Source organism: Myotis daubentonii, chromosome 20 (assembly GCF_963259705.1).
Source record: "Myotis daubentonii chromosome 20, mMyoDau2.1, whole genome shotgun sequence".
Classification (NCBI taxonomy): Eukaryota; Metazoa; Chordata; class Mammalia; order Chiroptera; family Vespertilionidae; genus Myotis; species Myotis daubentonii.
Window position 1 is genome coordinate 17,127,570 of NC_081859.1, and position 27,375 is coordinate 17,154,944.

General features: G+C 46.9%; 1 pseudogene and 1 gene segment (V, D, J or C); both read right to left on the reverse strand.

Moving 5' to 3' along the window:
* Positions 1 to 2,061: 2,061 nt before the first annotated feature.
* LOC132222631 (immunoglobulin heavy variable 3-74-like) lies at positions 2,062 to 2,738 on the reverse strand. The segment is given in 2 exon segments: positions 2,062 to 2,528; positions 2,632 to 2,738. Coding segments are annotated over 2 exon segments (513 nt in total).
* Positions 2,739 to 14,081: 11,343 nt separating this feature from the next.
* On the reverse strand, positions 14,082 to 14,530 carry LOC132222399 (immunoglobulin heavy variable 1-2-like; annotated as a pseudogene).
* Positions 14,531 to 27,375: the final 12,845 nt, after the last annotated feature.

Sequence of the window (27,375 nt, forward strand, 5' to 3'; positions counted from 1 at the left end):
AGGGGATCTGCACTTGCACAACTTTGGGATTAATACTAACCCGTTCTCAACATAGATTACTGAAGCTGCATAATTCATTGAGTCCCATTTATGAAATCTCTCAACATTCATTTGGAAGAGTGGATACCCCTCACTGGAAGAGCTATAGTGATTGTGTGTTTGTACGAGGAGCCTTCATTTCATTGGACCAGGGCCCCTGTCACAGTCAATAGTCATCACTGTCCTCCTCATTTTATGCTCCTCCTCTTCCTCCTCCTTCTCTTCCTTGTTATAATCAATCATTTTCTACTCATTTTATGTAGATACTAGAGGCCTGGTGCACAAAAATTTGTGCACTCAGGGGGGTCCCTCAGCCCGGCCTGTGCCCTCTCACAGTCTGGGACACCTGGGGGTATGACCACCTGCTGGCTTAGGCCTGTTTCCCAGGGGATTGGGCCTAAGCTGGCAGTCAGACACCCCTGTGGCAGCCCAGAAGCCCTCGGGGGATGTCCACTTGCCATCAGGGAGCAGGGCTAAGCTACAGTCGGACACCCTTAGCACTGCTGAGGAGGCAGGAGAGGCAGCCGTCAGCCTGGCTTGTGGCTGAGCAGAGCTCCCCCTGTGGGAGTGCACTGACCACCAGGGGGAGCTCCTGCATTGAGCGCCTGGCCCCTGGTGGTCAGTGTGTGTCATTGTGACTAGTCATTCCCAGTTGTTCTTCTGTTAGGGTCAATTTGCATATGACCCTTTTATTATATAGAATATGGGACTTGTGCATGGGTGGGGGCCAGCTGGTTTGCCCTAAAGGGTGTTTGGGATCAGGTTGGGGGTCCTGCTGGGGTGCCTGGCCAGCCTGGGTGAGGGGCTGATGGGTGTTTGCAGGCTGGTCACACCCCCTTCAGGGTGGGGGTCCCCACTGGGGTGCCTGGCCAGCCTGGGTGAGGGGCTGATGGCTGTTTGCAGGCTGGTCAAGCCCCCGTGGCACTGGAAGCTCCCAGCTTCTCCTTTTTTTTCTTTTTATTCTGGGATTTATTTACCTTCTATAATTGAAACTTTGTAGCCTGGAGAGGTGTTCAGAGCTGGCCAGGGCAGGCGGGAGGGAAGTTTGGCTTCCTCCACCATTGGGGCAACCAAGCCTCCTGCTTGCTCCAGATCCATGGCAGCCAGCTGCCATGTTGGTTGGGTTACTTTGCATGTAGTCGCTCTGATTGGCTGGTGGGCGTGGCTTAAGATGTAGTGAAGGTATGGTCAATTTGCATGCTTATCTTTTATTAGTGTAGATGGTTGTTGTTCACACATAATGACCCTCGGTCTCATATTTGGTCATTTTTATAGTTATTACATGGATTTGGTAGCTACGTTGTATATTATTTTATGTTTTACTGCTGACAACTGATGGCTATGTCCTGCTTCTTCTCCATCAGCCCCAAGGGGACTCTGATAGGAAAGGTTTGTGCTCCTCTTCATTTGTCACCAAGAGGTTGGAACCAAACGAGGAAGCAGAATTCTGCCCACTGGCCCCCCCACCTCACAGAAAATAAAAGCCTCTTTTCCTGCCTCTATCCAAGCACCTTTGACTTCCTGGAGGACCTTTCCTGCGCCTCCCAGAGATTTCAACTATGAACACAATGATCACTCCATGTCCCTTGGTGTGTGTGTTTGTCTTCGCCTGGACATCTGTACAAGCTGCTGTGGGTCCCCCTGCTTCTGCCTGGTGTCACCTACTCTTGGTGCAATGAGCATGACTATTAGTCAGTGACCATCACCACCTGGGGTCCTTCTTCTCTGGCGTTGGGTCACACCTCTCTGGTGCCCACAGTCCAGCGCACATGTGTCCTGGTGCTGCCTGGCTGGGGCCCTGAGCTGTGTGGGGCTGAGCTGCCCTGTTGAGTCAGCAGAACCTCTGGTTGGACTTAGGCGCCTTAGGAAGAATTTTTGATCATTAATTGGTACTTGGCACAGAATATCTGAAAAATAAATCCTTGCAGTTTGTCCACGTGAGAAAGTTGTCTCTGTTTACAACAGACTTTCTAACTCAGAGACGTCAGAGTTAAGTGCAGAGGTTCCCTGAGGGGAACTGTGTCATGAAGAAGAAACCACACAGGAAACCAGCCCTAACTTCCAACTGCACCTGCTGCTGGGATGGTCCTTGTGTTCACGGACCCTGAGCGCCCCCTGGTGGTCACAGCTTCTGCTGCAGCGAGGTTTGTGTCTGGGGTCACACTGACTTCCCTTCACTGTGTCTCTTGCACAGTAATACAAGGCCGTGTCCTGGGCTTTCAGGCTGTTCATTTGCAGATACAGCATGTTCTTGGCGTTGTCTCTGGAGATGGTGAATCGGCCCTTCACAGAGTTGGCATAGTATGTGCTACTTCCATCAGGATTAATGAGTGAGACCCACTCCAGCCCTTCCCCTGGAGCCTGGCGGACCCAACCCATCCAGTAGCTACTGAAGGTAAATCCAGAGGCTGCACAGGAGAGTCTCAGAGTCCCCCCGGGCTGCACCAAGTCACCCCCAGACTCCACCAGCTGCACATCGCACTGGACACCTGCAAACACAGAGATATCTTGGTCAAGAAACTCTCACAAGTCCACTGTTTCTCTCATTCACATCCACTCACATACTCAGTTATTCTTTTCTCCATAAATTACCTCTTAAAATAGCAACAAGGAAAACCCAGCTGAGCTCCAACCCCATAGTGAGTGGTCTGTGTTGAGTCCTGATCAGGGAATGGGAACACCTGGGGATCCTGGGGCTGGGTTCCTTTCCCAGAACTGCAGGGTCATGGCTGGGCTTGTTTTTATGAGCAGAGGGGTCCGTATTTGCATGTCTTCCTACTATATAAGGAGATCTGGTGTTGGATTATGACAGAAAGGACATGGTCCCAGAGTGTGACATGTCCAAGTGTGCATGTCTGTGAAGAATGACTCCCCACACCTGGGCCTGTGCTCTCCCCATTCGACGCAAATCTCCAGGAGACCTGTACAGACCCAGGAGATAAAATTGTCATAAAAAAAGAGAAGTTTTAAAATGAGAGATGCCTTTGACAGTCACCAGTAATGACAACCAAGAGAAATCAACCCTCACAACCTGAGAAAGAAGTAAAAGTGCAGGAGGTTCATGTTCAGGAGACAGGAAGTTCCATCTGACAATTTTTCCTCTACAGAGTGATCAGAGGATAAACTAAGACCAGAGTGTGAGCCTACAGCCTGTGGACCAAATGTTGAGGGAGAGAGGAGCATCTGTGTGGGTCCATGAGAACCAGAAGCATGAGCTACAAAGACACAGACAGAGTTCCGCAGTCCTATTCCTTCAGGGGAGTTTGGTGCTGGACCTGTAGCAGCTGCACTGCCTCTTTTGTGCTGTTTATTCTTTTGTGTCTGTTTTAGATCCAGTTTCATACGCTGGGATATAGAAGAATCTCCGGCATGACCAGGTTGTTTAGCGGAAGATGTTGGAATGGATTTGGGAATAATTAAGTTGAATTCATGAAATCTTGTTATTGGAAACCTGATGTCTGCATATGACCCTTGGGACTGCTGTCACCGTGTCCCCACGTGATAGGAGTCAACTGGAACCTGCACCTGATTCAGTGCCACATTGAGGAGAAAGCTATCTGAAAACATGATCAGGGATTAACCAAGACCGAGGACACATGTGTCCAGGGTTCTTGTTTCATTAGGTTGTGATCTCCTTGATATTTAGCCATTCAAGTTTTCTTTCCTCATTTTCTCTGAAACAGCCCCATGAATTTTTAGAGTCTTGAAGACACTTTGTTGAGAGGCTGCAGAACACAAGCCATTTTTGTGTAGATTTTGTATCTTACGTCTTTCCTGAATTCTAGTTCTATTAGCCCCTCATACAGTTTTTAAGGTTTTCTATGTACAAGATCATGTCATCTGTATAAAGATAAGTCGAAGCATTTAAACTTGTTTCTTTCTTATTTGAATATTTAGATTTTTTTCTTGTCCAATTATTCTGACATGCACTTTTAGTTTTGATGAATAGAAGTAGTCACAGGTGAGCCCTTGTCTTGGTCGTGATGTAAGAAGTATAACTTTGACATTTTCTCTGTGTAAAATGATGTCCCTTGGTGGCTTCTCAAATGTGAGCTTTATTACATCGAGGTCCATCCCTTCTATACCTGATGTGCTAAGAATTTTAATTCTGTAGCAATTTTCCATTTTAAAGGCTTTATTTTGAATCTATTTATATCAGCCGTGGGCAAACTACGGCCCACAGGCCGGATCCGACCCGTTTGAAATGAATAAAACTAAAAAAAAAAAAAAAAAGACCGTACCCTTTTATGTAATGATGTTTACTTTGAATTTATATTAGTTCACACAAACACTCCATCCATGCTTTTGTTCCGGCCCTCCGGTCCAGTTTAAGAACCCATTGTGGCCCTTGAGTCAAAATGTTTGCCCACCCCTGATTTATATGATGGTATACTTTATCTTTCATTCTGTGGATGAGGTGTATAACAGTTACTGGTTTACATTTGTTTGTTTGTTTTTTTTTCCAGCCCATCCTGCTTTATTGCATACACACACACACACACACACACACACACACACACACGTGCAGAGTTTCCAATTCTGAAAGCAGTTCCTTTTTACATAAAATCATTAGATAACAATAAAATCTTTTCTAAAATCCCAAAGACACATAAGTAATTAAAATATCGTCTATTCTCTCCCCCTAAATCAGTGGTTCTCAACCTGTGGTTCGCGACTCCTTTGGCAGTCGAACGACCCTTTCACAGGGGTCGCCTAAGACCATCCTGCATATCAGATATTTACATTATGATTCATAACAGTAGCAACATTACAGTTATGACGTAGCAATGAAAATAATTTTATGGTTTGGTCACAACATGAGGAACTGTATCTAAAAGGCCAGAAGGTTGAGAACCACTGCCCTAAATAAAGGAACTCTTACCCTTTGAGACAGCATGGAGGAACTGGAGAGTACTGTGCTAAGGGAAATAATCCAGTCAGAGAAAGACAAATATCACATGATGTAACTTATAGGTGGAATCTAATAAACTAAATAAACTGATAAATAAAATAGAATGAGAGGCAGGGACACATGAATCAGACTGACAAATCTCAGAGGAAAGGGGCAGGAGGGGGCAGGAGGAGATTAACACAAGAGCTTATATCCACATAAGCCAGACAATAGGTGGTGAAGGCTGGGGTTGTTGTGGGAACAAGGTGGAGGGGGGAAAATTGGGGAAAATAGGGGAGCACATCTCTAATGCTGTTTATAATAAAGATAAAGCAATAAAAAGTTTTATATATGTTATATAATAAATGTTGGAGCAGATGTGTGGGTGACACTATTTTAATCTTATGGGTCATTCATTTCATTAATAAAATGGATTAACATTATATACAAACATCTTCCTAAGTACAAAGACACCAGTTAAGTAGACTCGGCATTGCAAAATTGAGTAATCATAATTTTATATAAAACTAGAGGCCAGGTGCATGACATTCATGCATTGGGGGGAGGGGGGTTTTCAGCCTGGCCTGCGCTCTCTAACAGTCTGGGGCCCCTCAGGGGATGTCCTTAGTGCTGCCACAGAGGCGGGAGCACCTCCACTGCCCTCACTAGCCATGAGCCTGGGTTCTGGCTGACTGGAGCTCCCTGTGTGGGATTGTACTGACCACCAGAGGGCAGCTTCTGCATTGAGCATCTGCCCCCTGGTGGTCAGTCCATGTCATAGTGACTGGTCGTTCTGCTGGTCTTTCCACCATTTGGTCGATTTGCATATTAGCCTTTTATTATTAAGATTGCCAATGCACTTCATATGTACCAGCCGGTTGGATGGACAGATAATCGGTCACATAACCCTTTATATATACTGTATAGATAACATTTTCATGTCAACTTCAACTTAGAAATAATTGAAAAGTAAAGAACTTTCCTTCCCTTGACCTGACTGAGGCCGCTGGGATTGCAGGTGAGTGTGCAGGGGCTGCATCTGTCTCAGTCCAGCTCCATGAAATAGGCCTTGCTGTGGAGCACCTGCCTCCCATGAACACAGCCCAGGCCACGCAGCAGTGAACTTATTTCTCAGTCAACTGTTATCAGTGATGTTGGGGCTCAGAGTGAGGGGAATTGGAGAATTCCTAGCATACGTTTTCTCACAGGAAAGGGAACTTCAACCCTGTCAGGAATCCCTCACTCCCTGCCTCCCTCTTCCCTGTCCCTGGGGATGGTCCCTGTGCTCAGAGGGTGCTAGGCTTTCCCCCACAACGTACAACATCCTTGATGTATAATGCACACATTCTCCCATCAGGCACAGGATTCAGAAAGATAGTCTCCTCTAAGTGGGTCATTTATCTCCTTGATGGAATATTTGGTGGGACAAATTAGTTTTCCTTCACTAAATTTAAATTCATCAGTATTTTCTTTGTTGGGTCCTGTTTTGTGTGATTTTACAAAGAACTACTCAGAAAATGCTGAGCCTCCACTGTCCATGTGGATTGGTCACAGCAGCTACAGGGACTGTAGCAGGTTCTGGTACCAGAGGGGAGTGCTGCTGCGAAACTACCCATAACTCTGGACGCGACTGTAACTCTGGAACTCTGGGAGGGGAGGAAGCTGGACTTGATCTGAGTCACTTGACAGAGATATGCCTGATGTTCAGGGACAGGGAGTTACTGGAATTATAGGTTTATAGCCTCCTCCAGTGAAGGCCCACAAGAAAATGCAGGGCATGAGAGAGACAGCTTGTATCATCGTAGGAAATACCTGAATAATTAGGAGCAGGAGTTTGTGAGAAGTGGAAACCTTAAAGATCATGCAGGCAGGGATCAAGAGAAATAAGGAACGTGTCATTGCAAACTGGTGGGAAGGGGACCCCTGTTTTGTACATGCACATTATCACACTGTCTCTGTTCTAGAAGGTAACACCTTCCCAGGTCCAGGGGATCTGCACATGGACACCTTTGGGATCATTGGTGATAATATTCTCACTGTCACTCATCCAAGCTGCATAACTCATTGGGGTCCCATTTATGAAATCCATCAACTCTTACCTGGAAGGGTGGACACCCCTCACTGAAGGGACCATGGAGATGGTGTGTCTGTATTAGGAGCCAATATTTCATTAGACTAAATCCTTGTCTCAATGTATAGTTATCGGTTTGTTTGTTTTTATGTGTGTGTGATTTTTTTAAAAAAACAACACACTGTATTTGATGTGTTATATAAGTCTTCCATTGTGCATAGTCTTACTCATCATCATCATCATAACCATCATCACCATTTGCGTACTTATAATCATTCTTCTCATTTTCTATAGACAAGTTGGTTGTCCACACACAATGACTTTTTATAGGAAAAGAAAGCAGGTGTCTTCTCTTTAGATGTCATTGATAAATGAAACCCCAAAGGCCCAACTGTAAGTTGACAAAAGGCCTTCTATAAACTGGTGACTTTGGATAAAGTACAGATTCCCACAAAGACATTGGACCATGACTTCTGTCCAATTCTACTATCACCATCACCACCTTCATCACCACCACCATCATCATCATTGTCAGCATCCTCATCCCCATCCTCATCCTCATCCTCATTTGCTTACTTATAATTCTTCTTCCCATTATCTGTAGACCTGGTTTTTGAGCACTTTATCTCATAATGACACTTTATCTCAATTTTTGCACATTTTATGTAGTTGTTTGGTAAAATAGGTAGCCATACTCTATTTTATTATTATTTGTTTGACTGCTAACAACTAATGGCTTATTCTTTCCTCTTCTCCATCTGTCTAACATGAGAAATCAGATAAGAAATATGGTTTTGAATTCAGATGCCATTGGAGATTGAAACCACACAAGCCCCTGGAAGCAGAATTCCTCCCACTCCCCCACAACCTCGACAACTTAAAGCCCACGCCAGTCTCCTTTCCTGTCTCCATGAAAGCAGGTCTGACTTTCCTGGCCTCCCAGAGATTTCAACTCTATACTTAGCAAGCATTCCATGCCCCTTGGTGTGTGAGTGTTTGTCATCAGCCTGGTCATCTGTACCAAGCTGGTGGGGGTCCCTCTCCCTCTGCCTGGTGTCACCTACAATGAGCATAATGACAAGTCAATGACCTTCACCACCTGCAGTCTTTCTTCTCTAACTTTGGGGACACACCCCTCTGGTGCCCACTGTCCACCACAATCCTGTCCGGCTCCTGGCTGTGTGGGATCCTGAACCGTGTGGAGTTGAGATGGGCTGTTGAATCATCAGGTTCTCTGGTTGCATTTAGGTGACCTGGGTCACAACATTTGATCATTAACTGGAACTTGGCACAAGAGTGTCTAAAAGAGGCTCTCTTCCTTTTGTCTACGTGAGAAAGTTGCCTCACTTTACAGCAGACTTTCTAATTCAGAGATTTCAGAGGTAAGTGCAGAGTCAGGAATCCAGAGAGGTTCCCTGAGGGGAACTGTGACATGAAGAAGAAACCACACAGGAAACCAGTCCAATCCTCCAACAGCACCAGCTGTTGTGATGATCCTAGTTTTCAGGGACCCTAGCGCCCCCTGATGGTCACAGCCTCTCCTGCATGGAGGTTTGTGTCTGGGCTCACACTGAATTCCCCTCACTGTGTCTCTTGCACAGTAATACAAGGCTGAGTCCTCGGCTCTCAGACTGCTCATTTGCAGGTAGGCAGTGCTTTTTTGAATTTTTTTATTGTTTTATTGCTTAAAGTATTACAAAGGGTATTACATATGTTTCCTTTTTTTCCCCGCCCTTGACAATCACTTGGCTTCCCCTACCCCCAGTGTCTTATGTCCATTGGTTATGCTTATATGCATGCATACAAGTCCTTCGGTTGATCTCTTACCCCACTCCCTCCTGACCCTCAACCCTCCCCGGCCTTCCCGCTGCAGTTTGACAATCTGTTTGAGGCAGCTCTGCCTCTGTATCTATTATTGTTCATAAGTTTATAATGGTCTTTATTATCCATGAATGAGTAAGATCATGTGGCATTTTTCCTTCATTGACTGGCTTATTTCACTTAGCAAACTGCTCTCCAGTTCCATCCATGCCGTTGCAAATGGTAAGAGTTCCTTCTTCTTTACAGCAGCATAGTATTCCATCATGTAGACATACCACAGTTTTCTAATCCATTAATCTACTGATGGGCACTTAGGCTGGTTCCAGATCTTAGGGTAGGCGGTGCTTTTGGAATCATCTCTGGAGATAGTGAATCTGTCTTTCACCGATGCAGTGTGGTGTGACCTTTAGCTTTGTTTCTTATGAAACTTACCCATTCCAATCCCTTTCCTGGGGTCTGCGGGTTCCACTGCATATAATAGTCACTGCATCTGAATCCTGAACCTTTGCAGGAGAGTCTCAGAGACCCCTCAGGCTGCACCAAGATTCCCCCAGACCCTTCTGTGGCCGCGGGTCCATAAGAGGAGAGAGAGAGAGAGAGAGAGAGAGAGAAAGGAGAATGCACACTTAGAGTATTTTATCTGCCCCAGATACTCTCTGGGCTCAGTCTATTCCCCTCTCCCCCCAATAGCTGACCAACTTTTACAGCAAGTGACTCATCTGGGGGCTCACAGCACAGGAATCATTATTGAACTGTCTGTAGGGAGTCCGTAGGATTCAAGTACCCTCTGTCATTATTACAGACAATCTCTGGAATGTTTGAGAGAATGACATCTTTAAGTTAAACAATCAAACCTAAATGCACCCTTACAGCCCCTTAGCCAAAGGTCCTCCCACCTGGGCTTGGTGTCTACAGCGTCAGGAAGACACCAGACACCTCCCTGTGACTTGGTGACTGGGAGGACCAGGCATTTACAAATTTCTCCTCCAGTGACCCTCCACCTTGCTGTGTGCTGATGTGGAAGATACTGAAAGGGCTCATGCCTTCCCCTAGCTCTCACACTGCCTTTCTACCACAGCTATGTCAGAGCCTCCCCTGACCTTCCACCAGGAGACTGTCTTTTGAAGGAAACATAGAAATGCTGTCCTTGCCCATCACTGGGAGGAAACCGAAGATGTACTTTGAACAATCAATGAAGCAGTAAACTCCTGCGTCAGTCCTGGTGGTCGTGTGACACCACACTCTCCATTGTTCCCAGGCCTATGACACAGTCCACAGAATGGGGGGTTCACAGGTGAGGATTTTGGGAAATCCAAGAGTGGATCCTGGCAGGTTGGGTTTATGGTGAGCACCCGCGTCCTAGTGGCTGATTTCTCCCTGTGATCTCAGAGGTGGATGGACCAAGGGAGCTTCCCCAGCCCTCTTTATTAAGGGCACTAATCCCACTCATGAGAACTCCACCCTCAAGACCTGAGCAGGTCCCCAGGGCCCACCTCCTAACATCATCTTCTTGGGCATTAGGTTTTAAGGTGTGAGTATTGGAGGGACACATGCATCATCTGTAGCAGCAACTAAAGGATCCAACCATGACACCACCCAGTTGGGAGGATGCTCCACTAGAGCTCCTCCACCTAAGGATCCTCATCATCCTGAGGGAGCTCCTGGTCTGTGGAAGCAGAAAGCTGACCCAGGTCCTTCAAACAAGCTGATGACCTTGCAGAGTGGGCAGTGTCCATCCTTGACCTTGACCTAAGACCTTTGGGTAATCCCGTTATTATTTCTTATCAGTGCTCACAGGTGCTCATTATTCTTATCTTTGAAGACTTAGGACTGTTTTGTACACACAATGGTTTCTAGCTCCTTGTTTTCACTCAGATTTTTATGTGTTAGTGGAATAAGTAGTCAGGGTCTATTATTAAAAAATAAATCTTTATTGTTGAGAATATTACAGATGTCCCCGTTTTTCGCTCCATTTACCCTTTCTACCCAGTTCATGCCCCACCCCAGGCCTTTGCTACCTTACTACTTATGTCTATAGGTAAGATCTTTGGTTAATCTCTCCCCACCCCCCCACCCCTCCCGCATCCCTCTGAGATTCTTCAGTCTGTTCCATGCTTCCATACCTCTAATTATATTATATTCAGCAGTTTATTTTGTTCATTAGATTCTTATTTATTTATTTTGATTTTATGATTTAATTGTTAATAGATATATATTTGTTGCCATTTTATTGATCATATTTTTATCTCGCATTCATCTTCTTTTGCTTTTTTTTCCCTCCTCCTCCTCCTTCTTCTTCTTAAAGAATTCTGGTCAATATTTCATATAATACTGTTTTGCTGGTGATGACTCCTTCAGTTTTTTTTTCTTTTTTTGTGAAGCTTTTTATCTGGTTCTCAAACCTAAATGAGAGTTGTGCTGATTAGAGTAGCCTAGGTTGTAGGTCCTTATCATTCATCAGTTTAAATATTTCTTGCCACTCACTTCTAGCCTGCAAAGTTCCTCTTGAGGAATCAGCTAACAGTCCACTTTTCTCTTGTGCTTTTAAGAGTCTCTATTTGCCTTTACCTCTGATTTGATTCCTGGAGTACTCTACTCTACTGTTGAACCCATGGAAATTCTTTGACATTCTTACTAAGATCCTTAAAAGTCTCATGAATATTCTTGAGTAAACTTATAACCATGGTTTTGAACTCTGTATCCAGTAGTTTCCCTGCTTCCATGTTTTTCATTTGTGACATGTTTCTTTGTCTCCACATTTTGGCTGTTTCCCTGTGTTTGTTTCTATGTATTGAGAAGAGATGCTATGTTTCCTGGAGTAGGTAGAGCGACCTTGTGTAGTAGGTGTCCTGTAGGACCCAGTGGTTCAGCCTCTGCAGTCATCTGAGCTGTGTGGGCTGTGTGCATAGTCTTGTATTTGAGCTTTGTTTGCTACTGGCATCACTTGTAGGAATTGACCTCCAGGGCAATTGGCTGTGAGGACAAGTGGCAACTACAGTGGGAGAGCTGCTGTGCAGAAGACAGTCCTGTGGAACAGGATTTGCTTCTTTGGAACTCTGGTGCTCACTGAGTCTGCCCCTTGAGTGTGCCTGTGTAGAGTTGTAATCTGCTATGATCTGAAACTGTCCGCTGGGTTCACTGGCTTTGGGGCGTCCAGGGAGGTGCAAAGTCAGCCACTTCTTGAGGCCACCCAGCAAGAGCTATAGAGAGATCTGCAGAAGGCTGCTATTTGCTATTTTTATTGGGCCTAGAGGTGCCCAGGTGAGGCCCAGCTTTGAAGCAAGGAAGGCTGGTGCTAGTGCCAGGTCTTGGGCCTTTTATTGGTGAGTTTGTAATAAATCCATCCATGTGTTAGTCCTTTATGAGCGCGCCATGTTGCCCAGCTGTAGCTTGTTTGAGAGATTTTAGCAAAGTCTGAAGCCTGAGCCAGGACAGGCCGTTCATATGCAAAAGCTGCCTCTAACAGCTTGGATGGGGCTGCAAATTGGATGGCATGGGGTCTCAGGGAATCACCAGGACAGAACAAACTGTGTGCTCTATGCTGATGGAAACTCAGATATGGCTGCCAGTCAGCCCATGAACATGGGAGGTCCCAGCACAGGAACAATGAGCCCTGTGATCCCCCCAGTCTGAAAGAAAGCTGCTCCAGAGTCCCTGCCCCAATTCCAGACCATCCAATTCCTCCATTTATGAGTCTGGGTCTCCTGGCCATGGGGCTCAGATCAAATGAGACCCTGTGAGTTCCTGTGCCAGCCCTTTAAGAAGAACACCTGTGATTCCAGCAGCCTCCATGTCACTCAACCACAATCCCTGCTGGTATTTACAACCCAAAGTGAAAGGGACTTCTCCTCCCATCTCTGCAGTCCTGGGATGGGAGTCTGATGTGGGGCTGGGACCCTGTGCTCATCATGTGTGTCCTCTAAAAATATGATCTCCCTCCCAATTAAAAAATTGGCACAGTTGGGTGTTAGCCTCTGTCCCCCTTATCAGTCTCAATGTGAGTTCTTCTTTACTTCTATAGTTGTAGGACTTCCATTCAGCCAGTGTTCAGACTGTTCTGAATGATGACTGTTCTGTATTTTAGTTGTAATTTTCAAGTGGTTATTGGAGGCAACAAAAAGTACAGGCATTTACCTAACCGCCATGTTTTTTTTTCCAAGGTTCTATTTGTGATGTTTGACGATGACATGTTAAGTTTCATCCCTCTCTCTCTTGCTTGGCATGTGGAAAACTAAGAAAGTGGGGATACACCCTTGTGTCCTGCAGGTGGGACATTGAACCCACACAAGCCCCACTTGTGTGCAGGACCCTTCCCACTTCCAACGCTCGTCCACAATAAAACCCTGAACCAGTGCCCTTACCTGGGGGATCCAAATATTTTTTTCTTTTTTTACATATATTTTTAATTGATTTCAGAGAAGAAAGGAGAGGGAGAGAGATAGAAACATCAATGAAGTGAGAGAATCATTGATCTGTGCTCCCTGCACACCCCACACTGGGTTTCAAGACTGCAAAACAAGCATGTGCCCTGACCAATAATGAAACCCTAACTTCCTGGTTAATAGGTCGATGCCAACTACTGAGCCATGCCAGCTGGGAAACCATGTCTGACTTTCTGAAAAGCCTGCCCTGCTCCCAACAGACACCTCCATGAATAGATATACCTTTACAAGGTGCCCCTGCCCGTGAGACATCAGCCTGTTCATCCATTCCAAGGCACGGTGGGTCCCTCTACCTGCTCCTTATGGTGTCACCTGTGAACGGTGCTGTGAGAGTGATGTCAAGTCAATGACCAAGGTCTTCTCTAGCTTTGCATCCATGTGCCGGTGGTGGCCACTGTACAGCATCCATGTGTCCTGTTGCTGGCGTGCTGGGACCCTGGACTGTATGAGCTGCACTATAGAGTTAGCAGAGCCTCTGGTTAGATTTAGGGGACCTGGGCCAGATTTGATTATTAATAGTCATTTGGTCACAAGATTGTCTGAAAGACACTCAACAATCTGTGCACATGAGAAAGTTGTCTCTGTTTACAACAGACTTTCTACCTCAGAGAAGTCAGAGGTAAGTGCAGAATCAGGAATCCAGAGATTGCATGAGGGAAACAGTGACATGAAGAGGAAACCACACAGGAAACCAGTGCAAACATCCAATTGCACCTGCTGCTGGGATGGTCCTTGTTTTCAGGGGCCCTGAGCACCCTCTGGTGGTCACAGCCTCTCTTGCAGGGAAGTTTATGTCTGGGCTCACACTGACTTCCTCTCACTGTGTGGCTCTTGCACAGTAATACACTGCTGAATCCTCGGCTCTCAGGCTGCTGATTTCCATGTACGCTGTGTTCATGGATATGTCTCTGGTCATGGAGACTCTGCCTTGGAGCTTCTGTGCGTATTTTGAGTCTTCACTGTTAGGGTAAAACCACCCCACCCACTCATGCCCCTGCCCTGGGGCCTGTCGCACCCAGTGCATCCAGTAGCTGGTGAAGGTGTATCCAGAAACCTTGCAGGATACCTTTACGGAGGCCCCAGGTTTCCTCACCTCATCCCCAGACTGCACCAGCTGCACCTGGTAGTGGACACCTATGGAGAGGATACAGGAGTGGGTGGAAATCCCCCTTGACTCTCCCTGGTCCCCTACTTAACCCAGGGACTAGAGAGCCCCTTACCTGAAGCTGCGGCCACCAGGAGGAGGGTTCTCTAGCTCCAGTCCATGGTGAGGGCTGTGATGTGAGCACTGCTGTAAGGGAGGGCGTGGTGAATGCAGGGCACAGACTTATCCATATTTAACCTAGTCCACCTCATTTGGTTTGCATATTCATGAGAGTCTTAACTCCACCTGAGAGAAGATGGATGACAAAAGGACTATGCCAATTGGGAGTCTTAGTGTCGAAGATATAATTCCTTTTTAAAATTATATCTTTATTTTTGAACGTATTACATATGTCCCCATTGACCCCTTGTAGCCCACTCCAGACCTTCACCATAGTATCATCTTCTTCCATGGGCTATGCATATATGCATATAAGTTGTTTGGTTGATCTCATCCCACCCAACCACCCTCCCCCTTTTCCCTCTGAGATTCTAGATTTGTGAATTATTCTGATGGCATTTGAATAGGGGTTGCATTGAATCTGTAGATTGCTTTATGTATGGACATTTTAATGATGTCAGTTGTACCATTACATGAACATGATATTTTATTCCACTTCTCTATCTCTTCCTCTGTCTCTTTCTTCAAATTCCTATAGTTTTATTAGTACAAGTCTTGAACTTACTAGGTTAAGTTTATTCCTAAGTATTTTATTTTCTTTGTTGCAATGGTAAATGTAGTTGTTTCTTTCTTTTAAAAAATATATTTTTATTGATTTCAGAGAGGAAGAAAGAGGGAGAGAGAGAGAGATAGAAATATCAATGATGAGAGAGAATCATTGATTGGCTGTTTTCTGCATGCCCCCAACTGGGGATCGAGCCTGCAACCCAGGCATGTGCCCATGACCAGAATTGAAACTGGGACCCTTCAGTCCACAGGCCAATGCTCTATCCACCAAGCCAAACCAGCTAGGGCTGTATTTGTTTTTTTTAGTGTCTTTTTCTGTTGGTTCATTATTGGTGTATAAACATACCATAGAATTTTGGGTGTTAGTTTTGTATACTACATTGCCAAATTTGTTTATTAAATCTGGTGGTTTTTTGGTGGAGTCTTTAGGGTTTTCTATGTATAATATCATGCCATCTGCAAATAATGAGAATTTTACTTTCTCCTTTACAATTTGGATGCCTTTTATTTCTTCTGGTCTGATCACTGTGGCTAGGACATCCAGTTTTATATTGAACAAATTGTGGTGAATGCAGACATCCCTGTCTTGCTCCTGTTCTTAGGGGAAATGATTTTAGTTTTTGCTCATTGAGTATTATTTTCACTGTAGGTTTGTCATATAGAGCTTCATCATGTTGAGCTATGCTCCCTCATTTCCCACTTTGCTGAGAGAATTTTGGAAAAATTGGTGTTAGAATTTATTGGATGTTTTCTGCATCTATCAATATATAAGTATTTCTCTCTTTACCGTGTCCAGCATGGCTAGAAAGAAGACAGAAGTCCTGAGTAGAAGTGACAGGGGATTGAGGAAATGAAAAAGATAGACACAGAGACAGTTGGGAAAGCTGGGGCTGGTTGGGACAGCTGGCCCTCTGATGGAGAGACAGTGACCAGAGCCAGTAAAGCACTTTTATTTTATACAGTATGATTTCAGGAAGTTTTACTAGAGTTTAAAACAAAGGAAATTATCTGAAATCATGGTTAATGATCAAGCTATAATTTTTCATTCTTGTGGCTTCTTTGTAATCATCACTCCTGGCTAAGCCTGTATAATTGTGTTCTTTCCTTGAGCCTAGCTGAACTTCAATAATGAAACCCACCCCCTGGCACCTGAGCTAAGGGTCAGGCTGACAACATACCTGCCTCTGGCATGGTATGTTTCCAGGACTTGGCTCTGCCAATGCCACTGGATTCAGCTGACGATAATGTAAGAAATGCTCATGTGCCTTCCAAGGCACTCTCAACATTAATATATTGTGTGGTTTTTGTCTTTCAATTTGTTTACACGATTTATCACATTTACTGATGTGTGAATATTGTACCAGTCTTTCATCCCAGGAATAAACTCCATTTGGGCATAGTGTATAATCACTTTAATATATTGCTGGAGATGGTTTGCTAATATTTTGTTGGGGATCTTAGCATCTATGTTCATTAGGAATATTGGCCTGTAATTTTCTTCCTTTGTAGTGTCTTTCTCTGGTTTTAAAATTTGAATAATGCTGGCCTCATAAAAAGAGCTTGGATGTGTTCCTTCCTCTTACAAATTTTGAATAGCTTGAGAATTATAGGTGCAATTACTTCTTCGAATGTTTGTTAATGTCTTTAGGGTTTTCTATATCCAGATCCAGGCTTTGTTTGCTCGTATATTTTGGATTACTCCTACTATTCCATCAGTTGTTATTGGCCTATTCAGGTTTTCTGATTCATCCTGATTCAATTTTGTGAGATCGTGTTTTTCTAGGAATATCTCCATTTCGTTGTTCATGGTATTTTTTTTTTTTACAATCCTTTGTTTTTCTGTGGTGTCAGTTGTTACTTCTCCACATTCATATCTGATTTCATTTATTTGGAGTCTCTCTCTTTGTTTCTTGATGAGTCTGGCTAACTGTTCATCAAGATTGTTTATCTTTTCAAAGAACGAGAGTTAGGTTTCACCAAGTCCTAATCCTTGTAGGACGATGTGTGTCCCCTGTCAGGTCTTTGATTTCTGTGGATACAGAGCCCCTACCACTGAGGAAAAAGCCTCCACAGGACAAGCTCCTCATTGTGAGCCCATATTTGGGTGACATGAGGACACCTGGACCTCTCTGGGCTTTGATACCTGAATGTCTTCTTCCTGGATAAGCGTGTCTCCAAAATGCTGCTCCTAGTGATGTATTAAATCCATCCAAGTGTTAGTCCTTTACAATTCAGATATCCTGAAGCCATAGAAACATCCCCCTTGTATGTGGTTCTCATGTCTCATTGAGTTTGGTAAATGCTCTGATAGAGCAGGATATTCAGTCACCTCAGCAGTTATGTCCAACTTTCAGTTTGGATGGTTTGTATGAAGAGAGGAAGGCCAAGGCCTCAGAGAAATCCCTGCTCAGATGCCCTCTGCACCTGCTCCTGTGGCAGTGGCCTGTGCTCTTGGGCCCTGAGCGCCCCCTGTTGCCCAGCCCTGGCTCTGTATGGGAGGATCCTGTCTAGGCTCACAGGGCATTGGCCTCTCAGCATCTCTAGTCCAGTAGTGAAGACTATGCCCTGACGTCAGATTGCTCCCTCAGGGACACCGTGTGGTTTTGATGTCTCTGGACAGAGTGCACTGACCTTCCTGAGCCCCAACAGCTCTTCATGGAGACTCCAACTAAGGCTTTGGGAAGCCAGAAGGAGTCCTTCCCTGGAGTTGCCAGATGCACTAACACAGCCGACCCGACCCTCATTCAGAAGCTCCTGGGGACTCTGTAGCCTCTTATGTCCTCAGGGTCCCCTCATTGAAGGTCCCATCTGCATATCACACTGTGCAACCAAATCTCACTGCAGTTCTATTTAATAAATTGCACACGCGCGCGCGCGTGCACACACACACACACACACACACACACTGTGATGATTTTCATTGCTATGAAATCCACATTTTCCCCACTTCCCTGTACATAGCACCTGGGCAGGGACCACACATGGATTCTAGGCCTGGGTGTGACTTTCTTTGGAAGCCAATCAAATGCACCCTTGATACAAACACAGACTTTGAAGAGCAGGCACTGGCGTGTCTGTGTTTTGCAGGTCCTGTACATCCAGATGTAGTAGGTTAGACCAGGTCAGGCTTGCTTCAGGGAGAGTCAGAGGTGGGGCTGGGTCACCCTTTGACCTCAGGGGTGCATTGCTGGGAGTCCCCTGGAGACCCATCCTCAGGAAGCAGAGAACACACCTCAGCACTGGGAGGGGAGAAGGCAGCAGCATTGTCAACTGTCAGGTGAGGCTGCTCTCCCAGGTCACCTGGTGGGTGGGGACACAATGGGCAGGTGAGTGCCTGCTCCTGGTCACAGAGAGTCATTCTGGCACCTGCCCTCCAATTGTCCACCTGAGACCCTGGGAGGAAGGGAATCTGGAGGCTCACATTCTGAAAAGTGGTCTCTGAGCTCATGATGGGCTAAGACTACAGATGGAGGGAGAATCAACGTGCAGAGCAGTTGTATCTCGTAATAAGTCACTTAACTGGTATTTACCTAATAATGAGATATCAGAAGAAAGGGCTTGTGAATCCCCCTGAAGAGATATGCTCATGTGTTTAAATATTAAAGGCCACCATGAAACTGAAATTATTCCCTGAGTTCATTCCTTACAGCTCACAGAGCAATTCAGAATCCACAACTTTGAGGACCCTCCAGTGCAGGAAGTCTAACTCGGGATGCTCAGAACACTCTAGAACCTGCATTTCTGGAAGCAGAAGCTGACCCCTGACTTTCTGTACAAGGGGAGGATAAGACAGTGGAAACTTTCACTCAGTGTGAGAAGAAGACCCCACTCTCACTCCTACTTTGTGCCTATTGACTTGCCCATCATCGCTGGTTGTGGTCCACTCTGAATGCATGAGCCCCTCCCTTTCCCTTATTATTGTAATTGTTAGGGGGACACAGGAGTCTCACCCCAGGTTTGGTGCTGATGTCTGGCTGCTTTCAAGCCTCATCCTCCCTCACCCACATCTGTCCACATCTGGACAGATGTGGGTGAGGGAGCCTGGTGGTCTCTCCTCTGCCCCTGGAGGGGTCCATCCACTCCAGCCCCTGCCCAGCATAGGAAACGCACCAGTCCTCACTCCATGACACAAATCACCCTGAGCCAGTCCCTCTCCTGGCTCCCTGAGGGCAATGCACTTGCTGGAGAGGCCTTCCTACCTCTGAGATCTAGGTTATGTCAGATATGCAGGTCATCTCATCTACTGGTGTGTGAGCATCCTTAGACTCAGCCTCTGAAGCTGTTGTTGGCAGGGCCCTGTTGACCTTGCACAGGGCCTACAGCCATCATCTATGTGTGCAGAGAGCCGGGCAATGGCCACCCCATGTCCTCTCTTCTCCATCAGGACTGACAGCTCTTTGCTTCTGAGCTGTCTGTGCCCTGATCATGACTCAGGAGAAGGTCCAGGAGCCAATGTCACATGAAGAGGAAACCCACCTCCAACACAATCCAGACCTGAGCCTCCCTCTGAGCCCCTGCCTGGGTTGCTTGAGCTGATTGCTATGACTTCAGTGGTGCCCCCCCGCAACCTGGTTTCCTGAGAGCCCCTGCAGCACAGCCCTGCTGCCTTGCTCAGGGAGGTTTGTGTCTGAGCTCACACTGACTTCCCCTCACTGTGCCTCGCACAGTAATACATGGCAGTGTCCCCGGCTCTCAGGCTGGTCAGTGACAAATAAACTTGGCTCTTGGACATGTGTTTGCTGATGCTGGATCAGGATTTCAAAGTTGGGTTATAGTATGTATCTCCAGCACTCCCTATAACCACGATCCACTCCAGGCCCTTTGGAGGACCCTGAAGGATCCAGTGGCCACCATAGCTCGTTAAGGATAATCCAGAGGCAGTGCAGGTGAGGGAGAGGGTCTGCGAGGGCTTCACCAGTCCTGGGCCCGACTCCTGCAGCTGCACCTGGGACAGGACACCTGGGGACAAGGAGCATTAGTCCCTGTCAGTCACATGCAGTCAAAGCCTTCCCGTCACCCCTGTCTGACCCCTGAGACCCTAACCTTTGGGGGCTGTCACCAGGCACAGGAGAAGACCCAGCAGCCTCATCTTCTTCTAGACCACAGCTCTGCCTTCCCAGAGATCTCAACCCTGTTTGAGGAGAGACCTGTGAGGCTTCACAGCCCAGGAGAGGATTTACCCTGGAGCATGAACAGAAATTTGCATGTGGGGGAGCCTTTCCTATAAGTGTAGGGTCTGGCTTTGGGCTTCCCTGGTCATTCTGGGACCTCTGTGGGGACATCTCTTCCCTTGACCTCACTCAGCATGTAAGTCAGGGACAGGGGACCACCAGGGTCATGAAGCACATTGGAATCAGGTCAAAAAAATGGACTAAAGGTTCTGAGCATAAGAAGAACTGGTGGACTAGAAGAGTAGGTTACACATTTAATTTTTCATGCGTCTTTAAAACAGATGTAAAAGGGATTAGTATTTGTTTAGTCCATTTCTGAATCTCAAAATCTTATTGTATCCACATTTCCAAATTTTTAAATATAATTTTATATTTAAAATAAATGCATAAATAAATAAATAAATAAATAAATAAATAAATAAATAAATAAATATAATTTTATAGAAATAACTAGAGGCCCGGTCCATACAATTTATACACTGGAGTGGGGGTCCCTCAGCCCGGCCTGCACCCTCTCCAATTTAGTACCCCTTGTGTGATATCTGGCTGCCTCTAACAATCGGAGACTGCTGGCTCCTAACTGCTCACCTCCCTGCCAGCTTGATTGCCCTTAAGTGCTCCCCTGCTGGCCTGATCACCCCTAACTACTTCTGCCTCACACTGCACCCAAGACCCAGGATTCCATCCTCTGGCAGGTTGCAGGCAACCATGACCTAGGTTTCTCTTCCTCTGGTAGGCCGCAGGCACCCAGGACCTGGGCAGACTTCGCTTGGGCTAGCCACAGCTGCAGGGGACTGTGGGTATGCAGATTCGCCAGGGCCACAGCCACAGGCGCCCAGGACTGCGAGGCGGGTGGCTTGTCCTTCTCTTGGACCATGGGCGCAGCCACTGATGCCTAGGACTGCAGGTACCGTGAGGTGTGCAGATTATCCCTTTTCAGGGCCACATCCTGACTGGTCCCCATTCCTCTCTCCCCAGTGTTGAGTGTCTGATCCATTAGGGCATGATGGCATGAGGGTGAGATGACCAGTTGCACATTAGCTCTTTATTATATAGTACTAGTAGCCTGGTGCACGAAATTTGTGCACTGGTGTGTGTGTGTGGGGGGGGGGGAGTGGCCCCTCAGTCTGGCCTGCACCACCCTCTCCAATCTGAGACCCCTCAGGGAATGTCCAACTGACTGTTTGTGCCCACACTTTTATCAGATAACAGCTCCATTGTTGTTTCTTTCTTCTCGTGCTTAAAACCATTGGAATTAGTAGGTATTCAAAGTGTGTATACATTTTGGGGAGACACCCTGTATATCTCTAGTCAGTGGTGAAAGAAACCAACAGCAGATTTGGAACCCCCAGACAGAGAACCTCGCTCACTCCCCACTTCACTTTCCACCTTCATGGGCAGTAGGAGAATCAACATTTTTTCTCATTAATTTGGAAAAGCAAGTCTTGTCACCTGCTGCCTGGCAGGAGTTCGCTAGTCCCCATGCTAGCGAGGCTCAGACAGGGCAGCCTTCGCTCATGGGTGCTGGCACCCAAAGTGCACATTCCTCCTCTATGGTCGCCCTGACTATTCCACTATTTCATGGAGAGGACGGAATTCCTTTCCACCTCTGGGCTCTTGATCTTGAACGCTGACCGAAGGCACCTCAGCGAGGGCCGCCTGCACCCACCAGGTGTGTCTGTCTGCACCTGCTCCCACCTGGGTACCTGCATTAACCCCCTAGAGGTGATCTTGTTGCTGCACTGGCCTCCTGTGGGAACAGGGTGTCACCACTCCGCCCTCTCACTGTCATCTCACAGGCGCCCACCCTCAGCATCCAGAACACCCAGACACTCTCCAAAGGACGTGAGCACATCCGAGGGGACATGTGCACATCCTGTGGGGGTGTTAGGCATACTGGGGTTTATGGAAGTGCGGTGGAGAGGCGGGGGGAACTTGTGCACGCTTTGGTCTGTGACTGTTGCAGGTGCGGGAGGGTGACAGTGTGCTGGGGGAGGTTCACACTCCAGGGGGGAAGGAGAGGGTGTGCACACCTGAGGATTCTGGCTTTGCAGATCTGAAAACCCCCATGGTGCGGTCAGGAGGATGTTAGTCTGGCCCACCACGGTGGCTGTCCCTGCAATCCTGCACCTTCTGGGCCAGGAGGTGGGACTTGCACAGCCACTCCTGGGCACTGATGGCCTGCAGGTGCTACTTTAGCTCAGCCTGCAGGCTCCACTTGCCGTGCTCACAGCTGCCACTACAGCTATGTGGGGAGTATAGGCTGCCCTCTGCCAGCCTGCCTCCCCTATACAGAGGCTCTCTGGGCACTGCTCACCTGCCCAGAGTGACTGGAGCTGGGAGAAAGCCAGGCATCCTGCCCTGACCAACCCCGGCCGATCTGCCCCTGTGCGTGCTGCCGCCCCGCCCAGCAGGGTCACGGATCCGGGTCCCAGGACTGCAGACAACCTCACGCATTGCCTCCCGCTCAGCAGGGTCATGGATCTGGGTCCGGGACCATGGAAAGCCTCAAGGGCTGCCCCCACCCCACCCAGCAGGGTCATGGATCCGGGTCCTGGTCCTGTGGGCAGCCTCAAGCGGTGCCCGCATCGGGCAGGGTCACAGATCCAGGTCCTGGTCCCATGGACATCCTCAAGCGCTGCCGCCCCTCCCCCCCCACTAAGTCACGGATCCAGGTCCCGGGACCTCGAACAGCCTCAAACGCTGCCGCCCCAACCCGTTCTACAAGGTCACGGATCCGGGTCCTGGACCCGTGGACAGCCTCATGCACTGCTGCCTACCTTCAGTATGAAAATTAGCCACCATCTTGTTGGAGATTAATCTGCATATCATGCTGATTAGCCAATGGGAAGGATAGCTGAGGTACGGTTAACTACCATACTTGTCTATTATTAGATAGGATTATTATATAGTATTCGTATGGTTGTGCGAAAAAATAAACACAAAGGACAGCTATTCTCAATATTTTAGTATATCCTAATTTATGATGTTACTTTGATCTGAGAAACCATCTCTCAAGAATTGACAGATTAGTCATTTGCTAAACTTGATGTTGGAAATTTTGTGACTGTGTCTACAGCCTCTTGTGCAAACTATTCATTTATGCAAGCCCATGGCCTATTAGAGATACTCCAAGTAGATACATCAGAAAAAGTCATAGCTTTAAGTGGAGAAAATATTTGATATAAAAGCAGTGATTATGAATGTGTACAACTCAGGATTATTCATATGTTGGAAGGAGATTGACTTTTTTTCTCAGTCTAGTGTTAGCAGTGATGTTGAGGTCCAAAGAGAGGTGAGTTAAGAGAATTCCTTCGATAGAATTTCTCACAAGAAAGGAAATTTCAACTCCGAGAGGAATCCCTCACTCCCAGACTCCCTCTGACCTTCCCCCGGGACAGTGGCCAGCAAACTCATTAGTCAACAGAGCCAAATATCAGCAGTATAACAATTGAAATTTCTTTGGAGAGCCAAATTTTTTAAACTTAAACTATATAGGTAGGTACATTGTTATTAACTTAATTAGGGTACTCCTAAGCTGGCCTTTGCTAAAATCATCCTCAATCTGATTGAGGTATGTTCCTTGAGGTCGACCCCTTCCAACTCTCCCATCCACACTCCTCTTGTATACTTGTTTCAGATAGACAAGTGTGGATGGGAGAGTTAGAAGGGGTTGACCTCAGGGAACATACCTCAAAACAATGTACCTCTCCCATGCTGCGTATCCCGTGGCCCGCCTGCAATGCATCTGCTGTCTTCCACCAACGACACCCTCACTTCTAACGCCACTTGTTCAAAATAGACTCGCCCAGGCCGAAAACCGACTTCTGCGCATGGGCCATGAAGTTTCAATCGCACTGTATGTGTGTGCCCGCACGTGGTATTTTGTGGAAGAACCACACTCAAGGGGCCAAAGAGCCACATGTGGCTCATGAGCAGTGATTTGCCGAAGACTGCCCTGGGAGGTCATTGTGGTCAGAGGGCACTGGGCTCTCCTACATAACAAATACCATTCTTAATGTGTAATATATACATTCTCAATACAGACATATGATTTGGAACTATATTCCTTACGTTTTTGTTTGAGTTTTCATTTGCTCAGTGGAATCTTTGATGGGACAAAATCTTTCTTTTTAACCAAATCTAATTTAACAGTATTTTCTTTAATGGTTCTTCTTTTGGTTGGTTTTATGAAGAACTCCCCAGAAAATGCTGAGCCTCCACTGTCCATGAGGATAGGCTGCAGCAGCCACAGGGGCTAGATCAGGTTCTGGTACCAGAGAGGGGCACTGCTGGGAAACTGCTCATGAAAAGTAACCCAAGTTCCAGCTTCCAGGTGAGACCACATATTGTGTCGTGCATCCCAGACAGACAGGTGTCATGGCTGAATTCCAAGAATGGGAGGTAGTTGTTTTACCTCCATCAGGGATGACTCAGTGCACACCTACAGTTTATTAGAGACTACCATGGAGAACCTTGACCTAATTGCACCTTATGGATCACACAGCAGTATCATAACTGGAGGCTGGAACCAGCACTTGCTAAATAAAGTGAGTTTCCTTCAGAATCAGTTCCTCTATCTGAGGTAAACTCACCCACTTGGTGGGAGGTTCTGTAGTCACCAGAGCTGTCAGTCAAGAGGGGGCCAGGGAAGACACACAGAGGTCTGGGGAGCAGTACATGACTTAGGGGTGCTGTGCAGAAAAAGTGGGTTCTTATGGCTCCTGGATACCCATCAAAGGATCAAGGAGGAAAGTGTGGGAGCTCTCCTCCATCCTGCAGACATGAGGGAGGTGAAGGGGGAGCCACTACAGCACCTATAACATGGAGGCTGGGCAAATGCTGTAATCAATCAACATGCCCAACAAGCAGCCTCAACCTGGGTTATTATCTCCTCTGAGGCTTCAAAGGATTAATCTACAGAGGACTCAATGCCATCATTATGAAATGTTAATGTTTAGCCCATGATTTTAAGTAAAAATGAATGAAAACTGTATAGCTGTCTCCTTCACTAAGATATTTGATTTCTCATGTCAGCTGCTTGTTGAAATGAGATGATTTCCAATGAACCTTTGTATTAAAATTCCCTATTAAACTACACTACACGGGATAGGCACTCTGGTATCATCTCACATCAGTGCTTGTGTGAATCTTTTATGAAGAGAGCTGAACTCATTTCCTGCTCCCGTGATACCAGAAAGAGAAAATCCTCGCACCTGTACAGTTGAGGTGACTAGGGAGCAGCTCTAAAGGGCCCTTTGCACTATTCAGATGGGTTTCATCCAGCTTCCACTCTCTGTGGGAGGTGCACACATTTTATTAGCTGTTGGCTTGTCAGTAGGAAGGGCTGCAATGGGGACAGGTGTGCATGTGGGTCCGACCCTGAGCTCAGTACTCAGCTGCCTGGGCTGAGCTGGGGTCTCTCTTGGTGGGAAAGTTTCCAACCACAGGCCAAGGGCTTGTGTCCAGAAAGAAAAACAGAAAATACAGAACATGGTGAGGAGAGGCCCCAGTCACTGTCCATATGTCATCTGCCAACAGCAGTGTAACCTCCTCCTCTGGTGTCTGCAATGAAAATGTGGGAAGTTAGAGCCACAGAGAAAGAGCAAGAAGATCCCTGGAGGCAGCTGAGAGCTTGAGAGGAAATCCCTGTGCCCAAAAGGAAAGCCCCTCCTTCCCACCTCCCTCTGCCCCTTCTGGGGCTGCTCTCTGTGCTGTGGGTCCTGAGCGCCCCCTGGTGTCCTGAGCTCCCAGTGCAGCCCAGCTCTGCTGGCTCCCTCAGGGAGGTTTGTGTCTGGGCTCACACTGACTTCCCCTCACTCTGTCTCTTGAACAGTAATACACAGAAATGTCCCAGTGGTCAGGGAGCTCAGCTAATGGGATAACTGGTTCTTGGATATGTCTCTGGAGATGGAGGTTTGGCTCTTGCGGGAGGGGCTGTAGCAAGTATTTCCATCATAACATATGTGCCCCATCCACTCCAGCCCCTTCCCCGGGGGCTGGTGGAACCAGCTCCAGCAGTAACCACTGGTGATGGAGTGACCTGAGACAGCTCAGGTGACCAAGAGTGTCTGTGAGGGCGTCACCAGTCCTGGGCCCGACTCCTGAAGCTCCACCTGGGACAGGACACCTGGGACACAGAATACAGGGAGTCCTGGGCTCAGTTGCAGGTTCCCCATCTCCTCACATCGACCTTGTATCACTCACATCTGGGAACTGACATCAGGAAGAGGAAGAGCCACATGGGATTCCTGTCTCGCAGGTGAGGTCCTCGTCCCCCAGAAAGTATTCTCCAGGGAGATTAGGCCCTGAATTTAAGTGGACGCCAACTGTGTGTGTGTCTGGTGGCCATGTGGGCATTTGGATATGGGAGATGTCTGCACATACAAAGGGCAAGAGGTGAGGGGAGGTCCCTGCCTCTGGGGCTTCTCCTGGAAGGAGGTGCTGACTGTGCCCTCAGAAAACCAGGCCCTCCTTGGGGTCCTTGTCACCGTCCCCAGGGACCTCTTCTTCCACAGCAGGAGATGTGCTGCAGGAGGAGGTCAGGAAGTAGGATGTGGGAGCAATCAGTGAGTCCTTAGGGATAAAGTCAATGTACCTCTGCTCCCATGGTATAGACAGATGACATAGCTATATGCCTTCTCTTCTTTATCCTCACCTGAGAATATGTTCAAGGATTTTTATAGTGAAAAAAGTGGGACAGGGAGTGAGAGAGAGATATTGCTATGTGAGAGAAATATTGATCAGTTGCCTCCGGTATGTGCAAGGACTGAGAATCAAATCAGCAACCATTTCACTCATTTATTTATTTAAATATGTTTTTATTGACAGGAAAGGAGAGGAAGAGGGAGAGAGAAACATCAATGATGATAGAAAATCATTGATTGGCTGCCTCCTGCACACCCCTTAGTGGGGGGAGAAGTAAGACTGAAATCTGGGCATGTGTCCTGGCCAGGAATGGAATCATATGTCAATGCTCAACCACTGAACACACCAGCTAGGCCTCAGTTCCTTTTGTTTTGTTTGTTTGTTTGTTTTTTAATTCTCACCCAAAGATATTTTTCCATTGATTTTTAGAGAGAGTGAAAGAGAGAGGCAAAGACAGAGAG